The 17,299-nt window shown below is 40.0% G+C and overlaps 1 protein-coding gene across 1 annotated transcript in view; it reads right to left on the reverse strand.

Moving 5' to 3' along the window:
• Window positions 1–685: 685 nt before the first annotated feature.
• Window positions 686–17,299, reverse strand: part of SUCLG2 (succinate-CoA ligase GDP-forming subunit beta) — a 111,728-nt gene continuing 95,114 nt past the window's right edge. The window contains exons 10-11 of the mRNA XM_062008085.1: window positions 9,238–9,358; window positions 686–2,921 (exon numbers count right to left, since the gene is read on the reverse strand). Of these exons, the coding sequence (XP_061864069.1) occupies window positions 2,806–2,921; window positions 9,238–9,358 (237 nt within the window). The 3' untranslated portion in view covers window positions 686–2,805. The remainder of the gene's footprint in view (window positions 2,922–9,237; window positions 9,359–17,299) is intronic.

Consider the following 17,299-nt stretch of genomic DNA (forward strand, 5'->3'; position numbering starts at 1 on the left):
CCATCTGGGCTGCCCCAATATGGCAAGACATTGCTGCTCGGCTGGAGGAGCTGGTTGTGAAAGTGCGCCATGTAGATGCCCATATACCTAAGAATAGGGCCACTGAAGAACATCTACATAACCAGCAAGTGGACAAGGCTGCAAAGATTGGAGCAGCTCAGATAGATTTAGACTGGCAACACAAGGGGGAGTTATTTTTAGCTCGGTGGGCCCATGACACCTCAGGTCATCAAGGCAGAGATGCCACCTATAAATGGGCTCGTGATCGAGGGGTGGATTTAACCTTGGATGCCATTGCACAGGTTGTCCATGAGTGTGAGACGTGTGCTACAATCAGACAAGCCAAGCGGTGGAAGCCCATATGGTATGAAGGGCGATGGCAGAAATATAAGTACGGAGAGGCTTGGCAGATTGATTATATCACACTGCCACAGACTCGCCAAGGCAAACGCCATGTGCTCACAATGGTGGAGGCGACCACCGGCTGGTTGGAAACGTATCCTGTGTCTCATGCCACCGCCCGGAGCACCATCCAGGGCCTTGAAAGGAAAGTCCTCTGGCGACATGGCACCCCAGAAAGAATTGAGTCAGACAATGGGACGCACTTCAGGAACAACCTCATAGATGCCTGGGCCAAAGAGCATGGCATTGAATGGGTTTATCACATCCCCTATCATGCACCAGCCTCAGGAAAAGTTGAACGACACAATGGACTATTGAAAACCACACTGAGAGCGATGGGGGGTGGAACATTCAAACATTGGGACACAAATTTAGAAAAGGCCACCTGGCTAGTCAACTCCAGAGGATCTGTGAACAGAGCTGGCCCTGCCCAATCGGAACTTTTACATACTGTAGAAGGGGATAAAGTCCCTGTAGTGCACGTAAAAGATCTGTTAGGGAAAGCAGTATGGGTGAGTCCTACCTTGGGTAAAGGTAAACCCATTCGTGGGATTGTTTTTGCTCAGGGACCTGGGTACACTTGGTGGGTGATGTGTAAGGATGGGACAACCCAGTGTGTACCTCAAGGAAAATTGATTTTGGGTGAGAATAGCCTGTGAATTCGTTGAATCAAATTGTATTATGTTAGTTGTTAAATAACATTGTTGTTGTATGTCGTCATTACCATAGTTGCTCTGTGCCATATCACTGACACTACAGTAAGGACCACCCAGATCACCGAAAGATGGACATGGACAAGCAAGATACAGAAGAGCAGAATGTGAATTGGTGCCCAGTGACGTCCTCAAGATCAGTGCTTTCAACTTACAGACAAGACACACCTAAAGGACCAACTGCAAAATCCTGATACTGCATGCAGTGACCTATCCCACACACACACCCCATCTGCCCTGCTGTGAAAGATTTATGATGAATAAGACCTGAAGTTATGAACTAAACGGCTAAATGGACTTAACGGGAGTGTTAGGGGGGTGGCCTATAAACTGAGGGAATGATATACTTCTCTGTGTGTGCCCCTATTTTTTTCAGGGAGAGGAAATGTGCCCAGATGTTGTATATTGTGAAACTAGGCATGATGTAGATGGTATAGAATAAGGGGTGGAATGTCCTGGTTTTGGCTAGGATAGAGTTAACTTTGATGAGGAAGTAGGAAGGGGCACAGCATGGGCAGCTGACCTGGGCTGGCCAACAGGTATTCGATACCATACTGACATCATGCCCAGTACCTAGAAGCAAGGAGCTAGTCGGGGGCGGGGCTTCGGGAGCACAGGCGGGGCTACCGGTCGGAGGGGGAGTCGCGTCGGGTCCTGGGTGGTGAGCAGCCGCGGCACGCGCCATTCCTTTTGTATATTCCCCTCGTGTACTGTTAAAACTGTTCCTTTTTCCCCCTGAACCTGTTCATTCTTATTGTTGTTCTATTAAACCGCTCTTATTTCAACCTACGCGGGTTTTTCCCCTTTTTCTCTGGTTCTCCTTCCCACTCCACCGGGAGGGGAGGAGTGAGCGAGCAGCCTCGTGGCTCTTTGTTTCCCGGCTGGGCAAAACCACGACACACAGTTATGAAAGAGGTTGGTTTAAGAAGTTAGCAGCCATTTTCCTCCTGGCAGGCTCATCCTCCTAGTGCTCTCTGCATGGCACTGTTACACCTAGAAATACTGCACCTCATTTCCAAAACCCAGAAAATAAAATGAATCACATTTGGCCAGCTTATGGGCACAGTATAAGAATGGAAGGTCCTTTCACTACCAACTATTCGGTCCCTTGCTTCCCGTGGTGAGGTATACTTTGGCATCTACAAAAGAAAAACACCTTAAGGCAAAACGTGTCATTTCTGAAAAAGAAAATAACCCATATTCATTGGAATAAAAATAGATATTGCAAGCACAATGTTCTACATTACTGTAAAAGTCCATACAAAATATAACCCCATTATTAGTTTGCTCTTTACAATATAAAAGAGGAATGAGAATATTGTGAAATAGGTGACCTACGTGTGTTTGATTAAAGAACAACCCTGTTGACAATTATTAATTATGAGTTTATCAGTGACAATCTCAAGACAGAAAACTGAAAAAGAGCTTTAGGAAGTGAAGCATTACTTATAACAATTCTGAGTAACAAAATGACCAGAATGAGATGAAAACATACAAACTTTTCAAGACTGTAGCTGCAAAATTGTTGACGCCTCTTGCAAGCCTCTGGCCCGAGTTTGCCTTGTATCACAAATTCAGTCCATCAACACTGATGACTGCTTAGAAAAACCACTACTCCTCTCTGAAAGAACCACAGGAATGATACCTCGTGAAACAAACAAACTTTCTCATCAGAATAATCCTCAAGCTGTTATTTTTTGGCCACACTAGCCACTGCCTTCTTTGCTGCATCCTCAAGGTCATTTGCAGACGTGATGGGGAGTCCACTTTCATTCAAGATACGCTGGGCTTCATGAACATTTGTTCCTAAAAAAAGAACATTGACTGTAACTAGTAATTAATATAAATTGAAAAGGAACATAGTAAATCTCTCTAAAAATTAGTTACTGCTTCAAGCTACACATCATTTCAGTTTAACAACAGATTCAATAAGTGGTTTGGACTGGGCTGAAAAGAAAGAACTCTTAATTTCAGTGACAATTTTGACAGACAACACAATCTGATAACAGCACTCACATCCTCAAGAGGGGCTTTGTGAAGATTAGAGGGTCAATCCAACCTCCACTGTGGATATGGACCACCTCTCCTGTCTGTGAGACATTGAGAAGATTTAATGCATTCATTTATTATTTATCAGCTACAGCTGATCAGGAGTGAGTGAGTCAACAATCACTAACATTCACCCATGCTAACAAAAGGATCATTTCTGCAGCACCTCCTCTCCCCTTGCCTCAAGTTCTTTGTTCATTTGCAATGTCAAAATGCTTAATTACTTTGTAATTCCTAGACCTAGCAAAATGAATTTTAATTATAGTTGGAGCTATACACCAATTATACTCTTAATTATTAACCAAGCAAGGAGCATACTCTTTACTCTGCAACTCCCAGAATGCTCATTTTAAAGGGCAATTTGGGGTTTTTTTGGTGGACTTTATAAAAACATCTGAAATTGTACAGCAGAAGTAGAGAAATTCAAAAGTCTGTTTCATCCAGTCAGGATTCCCACTCCCAACACTGAAATAGACTAAAGACATCTCTGTTGCAGCAAGGCCCAGCACTTTGTGATGGGAGAGGCAAGTGTCTGGAGGTAGAAGGTGGGACCCCATCTGAGAGCTGTTTAAAAGCACCAGCAGAAGAGGTCATGCTTCCATCGATATGCACAGGACACGCTGTGGGACTTGTGTAGGAAGGTCAGACATTTGAAGTCTCTGACAGAAGGGGGATTTGGATGCATAACAACATCCAGAACTATACAAGACTTTTCCTACAAAGACAGAATGTTACAGGGGAAAAAACCAGAGATCATAATATTTGATATTTTATTTCCAATCATCCTATATAACAGAATGTTATACATTGTTATACAGGATGACTGTACAGGGCAGTCAGAAGGCATTATCAGGGCTCTCTGTTAAACTCCTCAAATATGTATAGTAATTCCCATCAAGTCCTAAAGCTTTTATCTCTTATTTAGATACAAGTGTGATAAAACATTTAGAACAGTCAAGACCGTAGTGATCTCTCAAACAGGATTCTACAAGACAAAGTGTTGTGAGGAGAAAAGGATAGAAAAAGGGAAAAACTTTCCTGGAAACTTTTCCACAGAGAAAAATATTCTGATGCTTGTGATAATCACATCTTTAAAACTTGCTTTTGCTCTTCACTAAGTGGCCAATATTAAGTTACTAACAGGTCAGAGTGGGAACAATACATTGGATCTATTCTGCAATGCATCGATTGTTTTACACACCACTTGTCTAACATGCATTACAAAATCAATACGAAACAGTCCACTAAGAAGGAGAGAGTTTATGCAGGCAAATGAAAATATGAAAGCTGAAAAAAACCTGCCTGCAGTTAAAAGAGTAAGGGTACACTGAAATACTGTTTTACAGGCAGGTCATCCAACCAAGCATATTTTCCAGCAAGCATTTCCTTTGCTGTCACGTTGGGTTTTTATAATAGTAACTTTTTATCTCATTGTGATAAATATTTTAGATATATGAAGAATAAGGAAATTATAATGTGATCCTACTGAAAGCAAGGGGAAGAGTTTTAAAATGAAACATTCAGAAAACACTGGAAATGTTGAAGACTCTACAAAAGGTATCATCTTATTGCAGCAGACATTAAAAATCAACAAACAAAGAATCCCACTATTGGAACATTAACCTCCTGCCACTGGATGGTGGCAGAGAACTGTAAACAGAACCCTGGACATAGGCTGTCAAAACAACCTGCCCTTCACCTATGCTGCAGCCAACTGAGAAACTGTGAAAATTCACAGGTCTGAAGGTTACAGGGCTTTGGTTTGTTTTTGTAAACTGGACTCTATTACAGGAATTGCTTCCTAACGAGAAAAAGAAGGGTTTTGGGTTGTTTTCCCTTCTGACACATATTACTGTCAATAACACTCCATGGAAAATCAGCAAAGATGTCATTTTATCAGCAAATACCTTTTGGCTTTTAAATCTAAATATCATCCTTCTGAAAACTGGGTTCTGAAACAACCATTCTCTCTGTATATATGCAATCTCTTACTTTTCACTTCTGCTGCCTTGCAGTCTCTGCCACCACTAGCAATAAGGAAAATCTATTCAACTCATTACCTAAAACAACTAGTAAAAAATATTCTATCTAAGCACGATTCTATAAATGGTAAGATTCTATTAGTACACACGAACACAAATGAATCAAGAGGATGGCACACGTTAAATGGAACCAAACACACCAACAAGATTTTGATGATGTTCATTAATTCCTCCCACTGTCATAAAACCATCAGGAACAGGGAAATTGTCACTGTTTAATGCTGATGGCTGGAGAGGACACAAGATTCTGCAATGCCACTTCTACCCTTCAGTGTAAATAGGATACAAGGGGAGAGGACACTTATATACATTTGGTATATCCTAGCAAATAGAACAGTAACATAAAAATAATCTGATCTACCCAAACCATTCTGCTATGATAAAATGTTTTGCAATATGCACTACATCTGAAAATGATTGATGTGAACACATTGTGCCCGTGTTACATTAACAACAGCAATGTTTCAGCTTTGATACGCTGCATCGATGAGCGTGTTAAGAGCCGAGTCTTAACACATGGAACCAGGTTATGTCATTTCTGATGGCCCACAAGCTGGACACTCACAGCCTCTCAGGGCTCAGACAGAGGTACTGGAGAATAAGGGACAAGGTTTGAAGCTCATCTCTAGCTAACCTTCAGTCAAGTGTATTTGGCTAACGATAAGCCAACCATCTTTAACGAGGGAATCTATGAAGTTGTGGTGGCTGAGGCATCTTCTAGCTGTGGACTCTGCAGTCAAAAAGAAATCAGCATTCATCATCTACTTGTAAGAGACAAATCCTTTCCATTCTGTCCATCCCATTAACCCTTTTCTATTTTTCATCTCTTCCTCTGCCTCATGTTTACATTCTAACTGGGAGAGACCACACTTAAATTTGTAGTTCATGTTTAAACCCAGGATATCTCAACAGGTTGATATGAATGAAACTGTGTGTGTTTGCAACAGGAAGAGAACACCTAGTTCACAATTCTTTTTTATCGTTTCCTTTTCTAACTCTGAGCTACATAAATGACAAACAAATGTAATGTACTTCAACAAACAGAGGTAGCTGCATTTTAAAGGGGAAAAATCCTGTGTAAAACCAGCAGAAGTTAGTTTTCTACATCTGTAAAAGATAAATTTTGGAATATGTGGTTTCTCCAGTTGTCCATGAGCCGTTTAAACAACAATAATCCCGTGTCTCAGCTGGTGAGTTCTTTACTGATAAGGCAAGCAAATACATGTAATTATAAAGTTACCATTTTCAAAGAGGAGAGTAATCCTTTCTTTATCCACTGGTAAAACAGCTTGTAATTATTATACAACTGAGAACAAAGATTTGTCCACAGAATCCTGCTAAATCGAGACAGATTTGACTGATTAAAACTCTAGTCATCAAGACATTTGTAATACAGTGCATGCAGGGAAAGAGTCTTTAAAGTGCAGGTCACAAATCTGTCAGGTTTATGGGAATAATCATGAACCTTCTGTCAGAAAAATATTCAAAGTGTAACTAAAAAAAAGGTCTTTGTCCCTTTTTCTTCTTTTGAAGTGCAAAATGTTATCAGTGACATCTTAAAAAGTCTTGTGTAACCACGGAACTTCTCCACTACTCACTCAAAGTCCTTATGTGTTTAGATAACCTGGGGTGAGTTCAAAGAGCAGCGAAGACAATTGAAGATCCAAAGTGACTGATTTCTGAGGAAAAGCTGAAAGAACAAAATGTGTATCTATATGTATTTTCCTTGGTTGGGTGATAAAGGAGGCAGAGAAAGCAGCAGTTACAAGCCAGGAGTTTCTAAGTACATCTAAAGGTTGTAAGGATCGTAGCTCTTCCGTTAGGATGAACTGATGGGTAACGGTAGGAACCAGTGGAGGAGCTAAAAACTTTCAAGATGAATATTATGAAAAGGAGGAGTTTGCTGAATTATTCTGGGACAGAGTTTTCTCAAGAAGGTGTGGGATCACCATCTCCAGAGTCAGCAACTAGTCTAGAAGCAGCATTATCACAAAACTAGTAAACAGTTAACAAACATGGGAAGGTGGTAGAGAAAAGACACTCGCATTCATTCAACTCTGCGTTTGACGTTCCCGAGGCTGAGCTTTGATCTCTGTGGATGATGCAGCACACGACTCATAAAGGTCACAGGCACAAGAGGAACAGACATCATGCAGTCACATCTGCAGCACTTTCTGCAACTTTCAGGCAGAACTATTCCTGCTCCACACCTTCTCTTCCAGATAAACTTCACATAGCAGTAGCATTGGCACTCTTCTCTTTCAGCCCAGGGACTGCATTGCCTCCTGCAGTCTCCCAGAAGTGACATTAAAAACCCAAATTCACTCTTCCTTCTGTACAATCACAGAAGTATGAAAAGTACTGAAGAAAGGTCAAGAAAACCCAGTACCAGACCCAGCAGACTGCAGTTTAAAATGAGCAAGCTGATTTTATTGTTTCTCTTACACCAGCTTCAAATGTTGCAATAGAAACAGCTCATAACTATGTTGTTCATAAGGAAAACTTCTGGCTTTTCCAATATCTTCACTTAAAAATAACAGCTACAATAGATAAGAAGTCTTGCAGATCTGACAGATATATTTTTTCCCAGCTATGACAGACAGGAATAGTTTTTTTGCTATGACAGAACAACACTGCCTAGAGCTGATAAACAATGAGATTTTGCATTATGAAACTTTCCTGCTTCTAACCAACATCCATAAGTCTCTCCTTCATCCATATTAAACTATCTGCTCACTCTCTTAAGGTAAAGAAAAGAAATTTTTCATAATTTGTTTCTAAAACTCATTTTAGAGTATTTGAGTTTTCCTTCACTTACCACAGGAAAAGTCTACCCATGTTAAACCAAGAATGCGTGCTGGAAAGTGTTTGAACCTTGCAGTGAAAGGCATGGGAAAACTTTTCTAGGACAAAACTGCATGTCATAGGCTGTGGACTCTCCTGATGTGAACTATGTACCATGTGGAGTGTAACATGAGAAAGAGGGATGGGAAAGCCCTGTGTTCTCATGAAAGGCAACACAAGGCTCACTCTAAGCAAAGGGTTTCACGTGTGCATCTTCATCAGTCCCTGTAACTTGCTTTTTGAAAAAGAAAAAGCCTGATGTACCCACAACTTCTTTTCCTCCTCCCTCTAGCATAGTGATAAAAATCACCTTACTGTTTTCTATCTCAAGCATACAGAAGGATGTATTTCCCCTTTTCACCAGCAGTGCTGAGAGATAGGATGTTACACCCACCCAAACAGGCCCTACAAAAACCCCCAAACATAAAACTCTCTATTTTCCAAACTTAGCAAGAAAGAAATGAATTGTGTGCTGATTTCAATCAAAGCATTTTTCCATTCAATAGCAGAAGAAGGATTTCCCTTCCTCCTTCAGGGTACTTTTCAAAATGTAGAGACAACACTCTGTGCCCACTGACATTATACTAGAGCCAGGAACTGCCAAAACCCACCTTTCCTTACCTCTCTGTTACTTTCTGTTTCCAGTTTATGAATGCTGATGTATAAAAAACCCCATTATTCCTTATCATTACCAAATCTGGTTTTTAATGGATTTTAGTTGGACTGGATATTTGGGAATAAGAACACATTACAGTAATCTCTCTCTCACAAATAGTATTTCTAACATCTTTTAATTATGATACTGGAATAAATGTAAGGAAACTACATTTTACTGCAGGTTTAGCAATAATGGAATTGCATTCAGTAAAAAAATCATTTGAAAAAGAAATACCTTGCAGTGAACAGAAACTTGCATCAAAATAATTACCATTTGCATTGCAAATCTTCCAAGCAAAACCATAATGCCTTCATTACAAAATTTCATTGCTTCAAGTACCACCAGGGACCAAGAACACAGAAATATGTAAGGAAAGAGTTTATTGACTTTGGGTCATGCTGTGGATGAAGAATTGGATATATTCTTATTGTGTGAGTCTAATCTGTTCAGAGTTTAGAGGCTGAACAAAGCCAAAGTGGATTACTGCACATATGAGTGATGATTTTGGGCTGAAACCATTAGCACTCACCTTCCAGCCTGACCACCAAAGGTACTTTCAGCTCAAGCTCTCGGCAGGCTTTGGTAATACCGTTGGCTATGATGGCACAGTTCACAATCCCACCAAATATGTTTACAAGTATTGCTTCAACCTGTAGGAAAGAGAGAGAATAGGAAATAGGCAGGGCTTTGTTTGGCTTGGTTTTAAAAAGAAATACAGGTAAAATATTGAAACCGGGGTACAAATTTCTCTTTGTCAGGCAGGTTCTCATTTATGGAAGGTCAAAGCATCACCTCTGTGCTCAGAGAACTTGATACTGAGTCTATTGTGGAGTTTCCTTCCTTGGTCTTCAAGATCCGCCTGGACATGTTCCTATGCGACGTGATCTAGGTGAACCTGCTTCTGCAGGGAGGTCAGACTAGATGATCTCTAAAGGTCCCTTCCAACCCCTACCATTCTATGATTCTATGATAATGCCTTGGTCTAAACTGGCATAGTAGTTAATGCCATAAACACATTATTATATAGGAAAGGGAAATTTCTACTGGTGAGTAAAAAGAAAAAGAGATGAAGCAACTTATGTTTTGTGTTTTTCTCAATGTATTGGAGGTTGGAGCTCAGAAACCAGTGTATGGATGTGTGGAGGCACATGCAATGAAATATTCATGTGGACATGTCACAAAATCTGGATACACACTTTATCATAAGCAGGACAGAGGAAAAGGTAATATACTTGCCCTGACTTGATAAAGAAGAGTAAAAATACCTTCTAATGAACAAGGAGATGCATGTAATGAAGAACATTCATTATAACAGATAAACTGATACCCTTGAAAAAACTGCTTTTCATCAGTTTCTGGAAACTGAAATTCATGAAGTCAATTCACAATTAAATTACCCTTCACAACATCCAAGGCATTAATACACACAGGAGATATGAATATGGTTACCTTCCCCTTGGTAAGGCAGTATAATGAGGTCAATTCTTGAACCCAAGTTTAGACACTGCACTTCCCATCATGGTTTATTGAGAGGGACACAACAGACAGAGCTATGCTGGTTTTGTTTGAAGCTAATCCACAACATTTGGGGAACTCTACCAGAAGCTTCACTGAGTGTCACAAACAAGCTTTGCCAGAATCACGTTAACTCAAAACACAACAAGACAAAGAGGGGATTAAGTTTCAAGGAATGAAATATCACTGGATTTCACTTGTGCATGATGTCAACCACAATTATGCTTAACTCATTGCACAAGATGAAGAGATTCACTTTGCACACCTCCAGCTAGCCAGACTCATACCAACACCTAGAAAATTCCCTGCAGTCACGCACGTTTATAGCTCTGCACAATCAGCTTTAATATTTCTCTGCAGTCAAAACGTGACAACTCCTGGGATGTGCACTCACACACACAGATTGAAGGCTCACCACTGCTAGCAATACTGCCATCCACAATGCAGCAATACAAAAAAGACTCAACAAATACTTTAGTTCCCATAAGAAATCACCTCAGTCCTTAAGCAGCACCCTAGACTGCAAAACCAGCACTTACTAGAAGCACATGCAGTGTGTACATTCCACTGTTAAACTCCAATGCCAGAATAACAGTTGTAAAATGAAGATGGCAAGGGGTTCTCCTCACTGACATCTCTCATCACCTGCTGCTTCTTCCAGCTGCAAGACTTTTCATGATGCCACCCAAAAGTGGCCAGAACTGGTCCTATCCGACCATGTGAGACACGGTTTCATTTTCACCTCTCAAGTTGATTAGACAGCAACTCTTTCATCTCCTTTTGCAGTGCTGATGTCCTAGGATGCTGCCTGCCCCTGCCTTTGCTGCTTGTCTCCTCTTACTATTTACAGTGGAGTCATCCAGTTAAGATTTGTTCACTCTTTTGGGCATCTTGATGCTATAAACAGAATTCTCATGTGCCTTTTCGAAGCACAAAACACCTCTAATGCTACAGAAATAGAGCCATAGATAATAATAAACTCCCTTAAAAATTCTGATATCCAAATTTCACCTGCTGAAATTAGGTACAACGACTCAACACTGACTGCTGCAGCTCAGAAAGCCTGCTCTGTAACAGCCTGTATGTGGCTCATGACACAGCTTCCTCCCCACAGGCAGAGCACACTAGGTATCAGAAGGAAGATAAGAATCCAGTCAAACCAGAACATTCAATTTCATTGATTTTATAACTCCTTCTTACAGTTGAGACATGGGCCAACACTTCAATGTCACATTAACTCCATGCATTTATCAGTTTAGGGTTTCCTGGATATTAAGTTGGTGTTGTCATTGCAATTATTTATTTCCCCTTTGCATCCTTACAAAATCCCTCACTCTCTAGAAGCTACCAGCAGTGAAACCTTAGAAGGTCCCTTCTCTGCCTCACTCCTATTGCTTGTGCACACACAAACATTCTTGGTGATAGAAGATAAAAGCATGCAAAGAAAAAAACCCATGGAAGCAAAGAATCACAGAATCTGCCTTCAAACTCTTTTCACATTAACCCTTATGGCAGAGAGATATCTATGCAAAGCACTTTGATGCTAAAATATACTAGTGATGGATGCTAACAGTGGGACAAGCCCCAGACACTACTCCACCCTTTTTAATATGTGCTTCTAATTCAGAGACCAGGCATGTGACAGATCAACTTAACCAAGTGTGTTTACATTATTAGAGATAAGGAGGAGGATTTTATGCTCAGTACAGATATTTTAATTCCTAATGCAGACATTCTCATTTAAGGATCTGCTTTTCAGCTTTCAGGCTGAATTCTAATCAGTTCTTCTAATCCATTGGCAGCAAAAGGGAAAAAAAAATGTTGAAGGAAATTAGATGCAGCTTGGATAATTGATGTTTGTATGCTTGGCTTTAATAAAAATACACTGTTAAATTAGAGAGAAGTCTAAAAAGATTCAATCAATAAGAAACTGAATCAAGTAGAGAATTCAATCTTGGGTTTTATTGTAATCTTCTAAATAAGCCAAAAGATCAGTCCAAATGATGCTGAGATTCGCTTTAACTCCACTGAAATTTGTGAACGTTGTTTGTATATGCTTCTGTAGCCTGACTAGATCTTGCATTTCCAGTTGAAAGAACTTTTAACATTCAGACCCAGTAGATGGATGAAAAGGTTTTCAGTATTTCATGTGCACCGAGAATGCACAATCTCTGTGTTATTTAAGTCTATAAGAAAAATAAACCTCTCACCATATGCCAGAACTATTAGATAGTAACATGCTCAGCAGCTAATGCATATGGCCTGTTAGACATACTAAGGAGAGGGCAAACTGTCAACATACAAGAAAGGTTACTTGATAGCATTATTATTCTAATAACCATTTTTACCTAACAGTGTGCCTTATTATTTTGTACTTCAGCAACGTTATTAAGGAAACTAAAGAAAGCAGTATATCCGCCAAAAGAATTGGTGATGTGAGACCAGCATCAAATGTAGTCACGACTGACTACAGACTCCTCTGGAGAAATAAGGGAATCCACAATAGCATGAAGACATCACCACCAATGGTGGTGAAAACCTGCAGGCTGCCAGGTCTGAGCACCAATGCTGGGAAGCAAAAGTGACAGAAACTAAGCATGTGCTGCATTATTGCTGTCTTCATACTAGACTTGTTACTGAACCTCTGTAAGTACTGCAAGATCCATTAATCCCACAGCTTCTAAATACTACATGAACACGTGATACAGCCATTTTTTCTCTTCATATAAGAAGATACATTTATGTATAGCTACAGCTAGATAAAATCTGTGTTTCTTTGCTAATAAAATGAATAGTTTTAATTTAGAGTGTATTTCTGTTAAAGTGAGCCTTGGCAAAGGCTTCAATTCTGCTTTGAAGGTTTCACACCAAAAAACCCCAACCCCCAAAACTGTAACTTACACTAACTGAAGTTACAGTGCCAGGGGATTGCCATTAAAATGGAACTGGATCACTGACACAACCCACAAGGCTGCCAGGTCGCACACATTTTATGTACAGCAAAAGCAGCTTTAGCATACCTGTCTGCACTCGAAAAAACAGATGCAGTGTATGTGCATTTACTAGATTTTTCTCTTTTTTTTTCCTCTAAAATGTTCTTAGCCTTAACAAAATGCACAATGACATCTGATCATCATACACTTAGGGATGAATTCAGGCAGCACCTATAAAACATTCCACCTTTCCTGCAGCCCATTTATAAATCTATACACAGGACGTCTCGCTGTCTGCAGCTGCTGCATTCCAGTCTGCTGACCTTCAGAGTCTGCACTAACACCACAAATGCTGTACACAAAACAAGAGAGGATGAAAACTTGACACTTGCAAGTTGTTATTTCTCCTTCATTTTGCACCTTTGTTACTATCAGAGAGTAATTACAACAGTCTTAGGATAACAATGACTGTAGCACTGAACAATGTCAGATACCTCATACAAGGTAAAACTCTGAATCTCATATAAAACAGATCTGAAAGCAAATTACCTTAGGCTGAAGTTTCATAATCATTTGAAGATGACCTAAGTATTGGCAGTTACCAAAGAACCCTGCAGACACACAAACACTTGCCTTCAAGCCAGGAAGAACTAACATGCACTAACAGTGGGGACAAGGTGGGAATGTGTGAGACAATTGTGAAACCACTTTCTTAGCTATTACCTTTCAGGATCAGAGTATTACATATGTATAAAAATGTGAGGCCAGAAATACAACCAGAGTACTGTCCAATCAAAATGTCCAAGCCCATGGCAGTACAGCACAGATCTCTTCTGAAGTCTAGTGAAAATGTATACAGGAACGTAAGCCTGGGGATTTTTTAAATATGTCTTTTACAATGTGTTTGAACAAAATATTTCAGGGTATCCAACACAAAAATAGCTCAAAACCATAATTAAACCAATATTAAGCTCCTTTAAAAAACTCCATAATTATTCCAACATTAAGATCTCTTTAATCAAAGTTTCTGTTAGTGTGCTTTTTTTTATGAGACACTCTTTCAAACACCTCCACACCCTCCAATCTCATCTTCTGACAGCAGGAAAGACTTGCAATAGGTACAACTATTAGCAGTATCTTGTGACCTGGGATGTATCTTTTCCCTTCTGTGCACACAGATGCATGAACACTCCCACAATGAACTACAAATACTGTAAAACTAGCAATATAATCAAACCTTTCTGTAAATTGATGCTTTGAAGCTCAATCCATTTATTTTAGTTGAAAACAAGATATTCAGCAACTATATCTGCAGGAAATTAAAAGCTACTCTAGTTCAGAATTTGCTTACAGTTTGTTTTGATTGAAATTGGAAAAAAACACTTTCACATTTCCAACTAATTGCATTTATTTATTGACCACTCCTAACTCTCTCAGCAGCTAAAAGCGTACCCAGACAGTATGAAGCAGACTGTATCTGTCATGTTTTCTTCTCCAGCATGCCACAGGTCACAGTTACACAAAAGACAGTGGGTTTGCATGGTACAGCTGCCAAACACGTTACTGCCTGGAGGCTTTTAGCATTTTTTGAGGTTAAAACATGTATCTTGTCTCCTAGTTCTTCTGGTCAGCAGAGTCTAATTTTGTGCCTGTAAAACCCACATTATTTTACCAAATGGAATCATTAAGTTGCCAGAAAATAAGTAAAGCAAGCCAGCAGCATACTGCCAGGCATTTGTTTCTTCTCTCCTTCCTTCAATGTAATAAACATCAGTGGAAGGATGATATCTCAAATATCAGACATATCAAAGAATGCAGGGAGCTCACATTGCAGGATGCTGGGACATAAGCACTGAAGATGCAGATGTATGCCCAGCTTGTGGAGGGAAAGTAAAAGGGCTGTAACCTACAGCTGGATTCACACATCCAGTACTGCAAACATACATAAGCCTGACAAAAAACTGTCACTTAAGACATTTGTATTTCCTATCTTCAGAGATGCTTAGCACCTCAACTTTCAGGGCACCCCAGTTAAAAAGAAAGGTAATCATTACTTCTAAAATCAGATATCCAGGTTGCTGTTTGCTCTCTCAAAGATCCATTGGCTTTCCAGTGGAAAGAAGCAAGAGCTTCTTTCTCACAGAGCTGGTAGATGATGAGAACCTTTACCAAGAGCAAAGCTTCAAGAACTGCTGCAGTTGAGAGGCAGGAAAAGCAAGACACACTTACATAAACACAGCTTTGCCAGGATTAGAAACTTCCAGGAACATATGTATAATTAGCTGCAGATAAGCAGGGAACTTCCCCTCATTCCACTTCTTAGAGACTATACATTGTTCTTATTAAGAATGAAATCTTCAGCGTGGCATGGAGAAAGTGAATCTCCTCATTAGCTATTGTGGGGACACAGACACTGTGGCAGGAAGGTGAGGACATTTCCCAAATCCTCTGGAGATGCTTGAGTTTACCTGGATTCAAATCAAATGTTCTTGTGTCCCAGATAAAGGTCTATTCCCTCTGCCTTTTAAGAGGTGGTAGCAATACTAAGAAAAAAATCCAAACCCCTAGGTAAAATGGGATGCACAGTTCTTCACTTTGAATCTAATAATGTGCATTTAATCTTTCCTATTATTCCACTAGTCTTTATGATTCATTTGTTCACAGCTGACAAAATTTGTTTCAATGTGAAAGAAGCAGATTATCTCCAACTCTCAATATAAGGTAATAAAACATAATAAAACACAGATGCCATATGCTTGTGTCTTCTCTCTATATGTTTATGCTCCAACTGATAAGTCAGCTACAAACACTTTCTAATGTCTCTGTATCATTAGAACTTGGACCACAGGTCAAAAGTTACTTTTTCTTACCTAATTTTGAAATACTACTCTAATTCTCTAGCTTTTTATGTCAGACAACATTTACAGTTCATCTGAAAATAAAGATGAAATCTACCGTATCAGAGCAATAGGAAACATTTACAGACACGACCTCAATTGCTTAATATTTCCACTAGAGGACAGTGCAATTCAATGTGCAAAAGGAATATCAAAATCCTCTTGCAGAGACAATCAGGAGGGTTTTTTTCTACTTAAAGCCAAACTATCTCTTTTCACTTTCAAAAAATGCTGCAAAATATTATTTTGTGTCTTTGGGATGGAATTTTGAAAGTTTAAAGATGATACATTTAAAGAGGCTGAATCAACAAAAAGCAAAGGAGGAAAGCTTGCAGTCAGGTGGAGGAATACTCACATAATGCAGTTTTTAATGCTTTATCCCATTCTAAACAGGTCAAGGTTTAAAATTCACTAGTAATGCACTCTTATGCCACAGCAGGAAAGGAACTCTGATTAACCTCCAAAACTAAGCTCAGTGTTTTCTGTCTAGGGGTTCCAGATGAGAAGCACGAAAAGCAGATTAAGGGTTTTCTCCAATCCTATTGTTTGGCCTGCATTCCTCAGGTTCCTGGGGAACACAAGTCTCATAAAGAGTGAATGCCTCACTTCTGCTCCTTCCAGTTGTTCTACACTAGAACCTTTTCTCAACTGGCTGGTGAGGTGGCAATGCGTGTCCTGCGCACCAGCCCAGCGTGGGAGGCAGGTCTTTCAGACATGCCACTCCTTTGGTGCCAAGCCAGGAGTCCCAGATACCACAGTTTAGCAAAAACAAAATTTTCTGGTTTCTGATGTGCTAATAAAATCAGCCTACAGTCTTCTGATTATAGGAAATTCAGGATCTAGAAGAGGATGCAATTTTATTGGCTTTTGCTGGTTTGAAAGTGGTACAGCAGCAATACTCCACTAATTGACCAGATCCTGGCTGTGCCCCTTCAGTAGGGAAAGATGCAGGTAAGCAGGGTCCTGGAGCAGGGAGAGCTCTGGTGTTCTCTGATGGCTGCCTGATAGATCACCAGCAAAATCTCTGCTCTGGGATTTTTTCTTACTCCTCTGCAGCACCAAGAAAAAAATGAAGGGATCAGAGCTCATTAAGAGATGACATGAGGGCTGGCAGACTCTGCACCACAGTATGGTATTGGGAACAATCCTGGGAGAACTTCCTTTGCCCAGCTGCAAGAAGCCCATGTTTTGAGAACAGAAATATTCCAATTCTAGGCACAGAGTCTCCTTCAAATCCTAAAATTTG

Source organism: Colius striatus, chromosome 15 (assembly GCF_028858725.1).
Source record: "Colius striatus isolate bColStr4 chromosome 15, bColStr4.1.hap1, whole genome shotgun sequence".
NCBI lineage: Eukaryota > Metazoa > Chordata > Aves > Coliiformes > Coliidae > Colius > Colius striatus.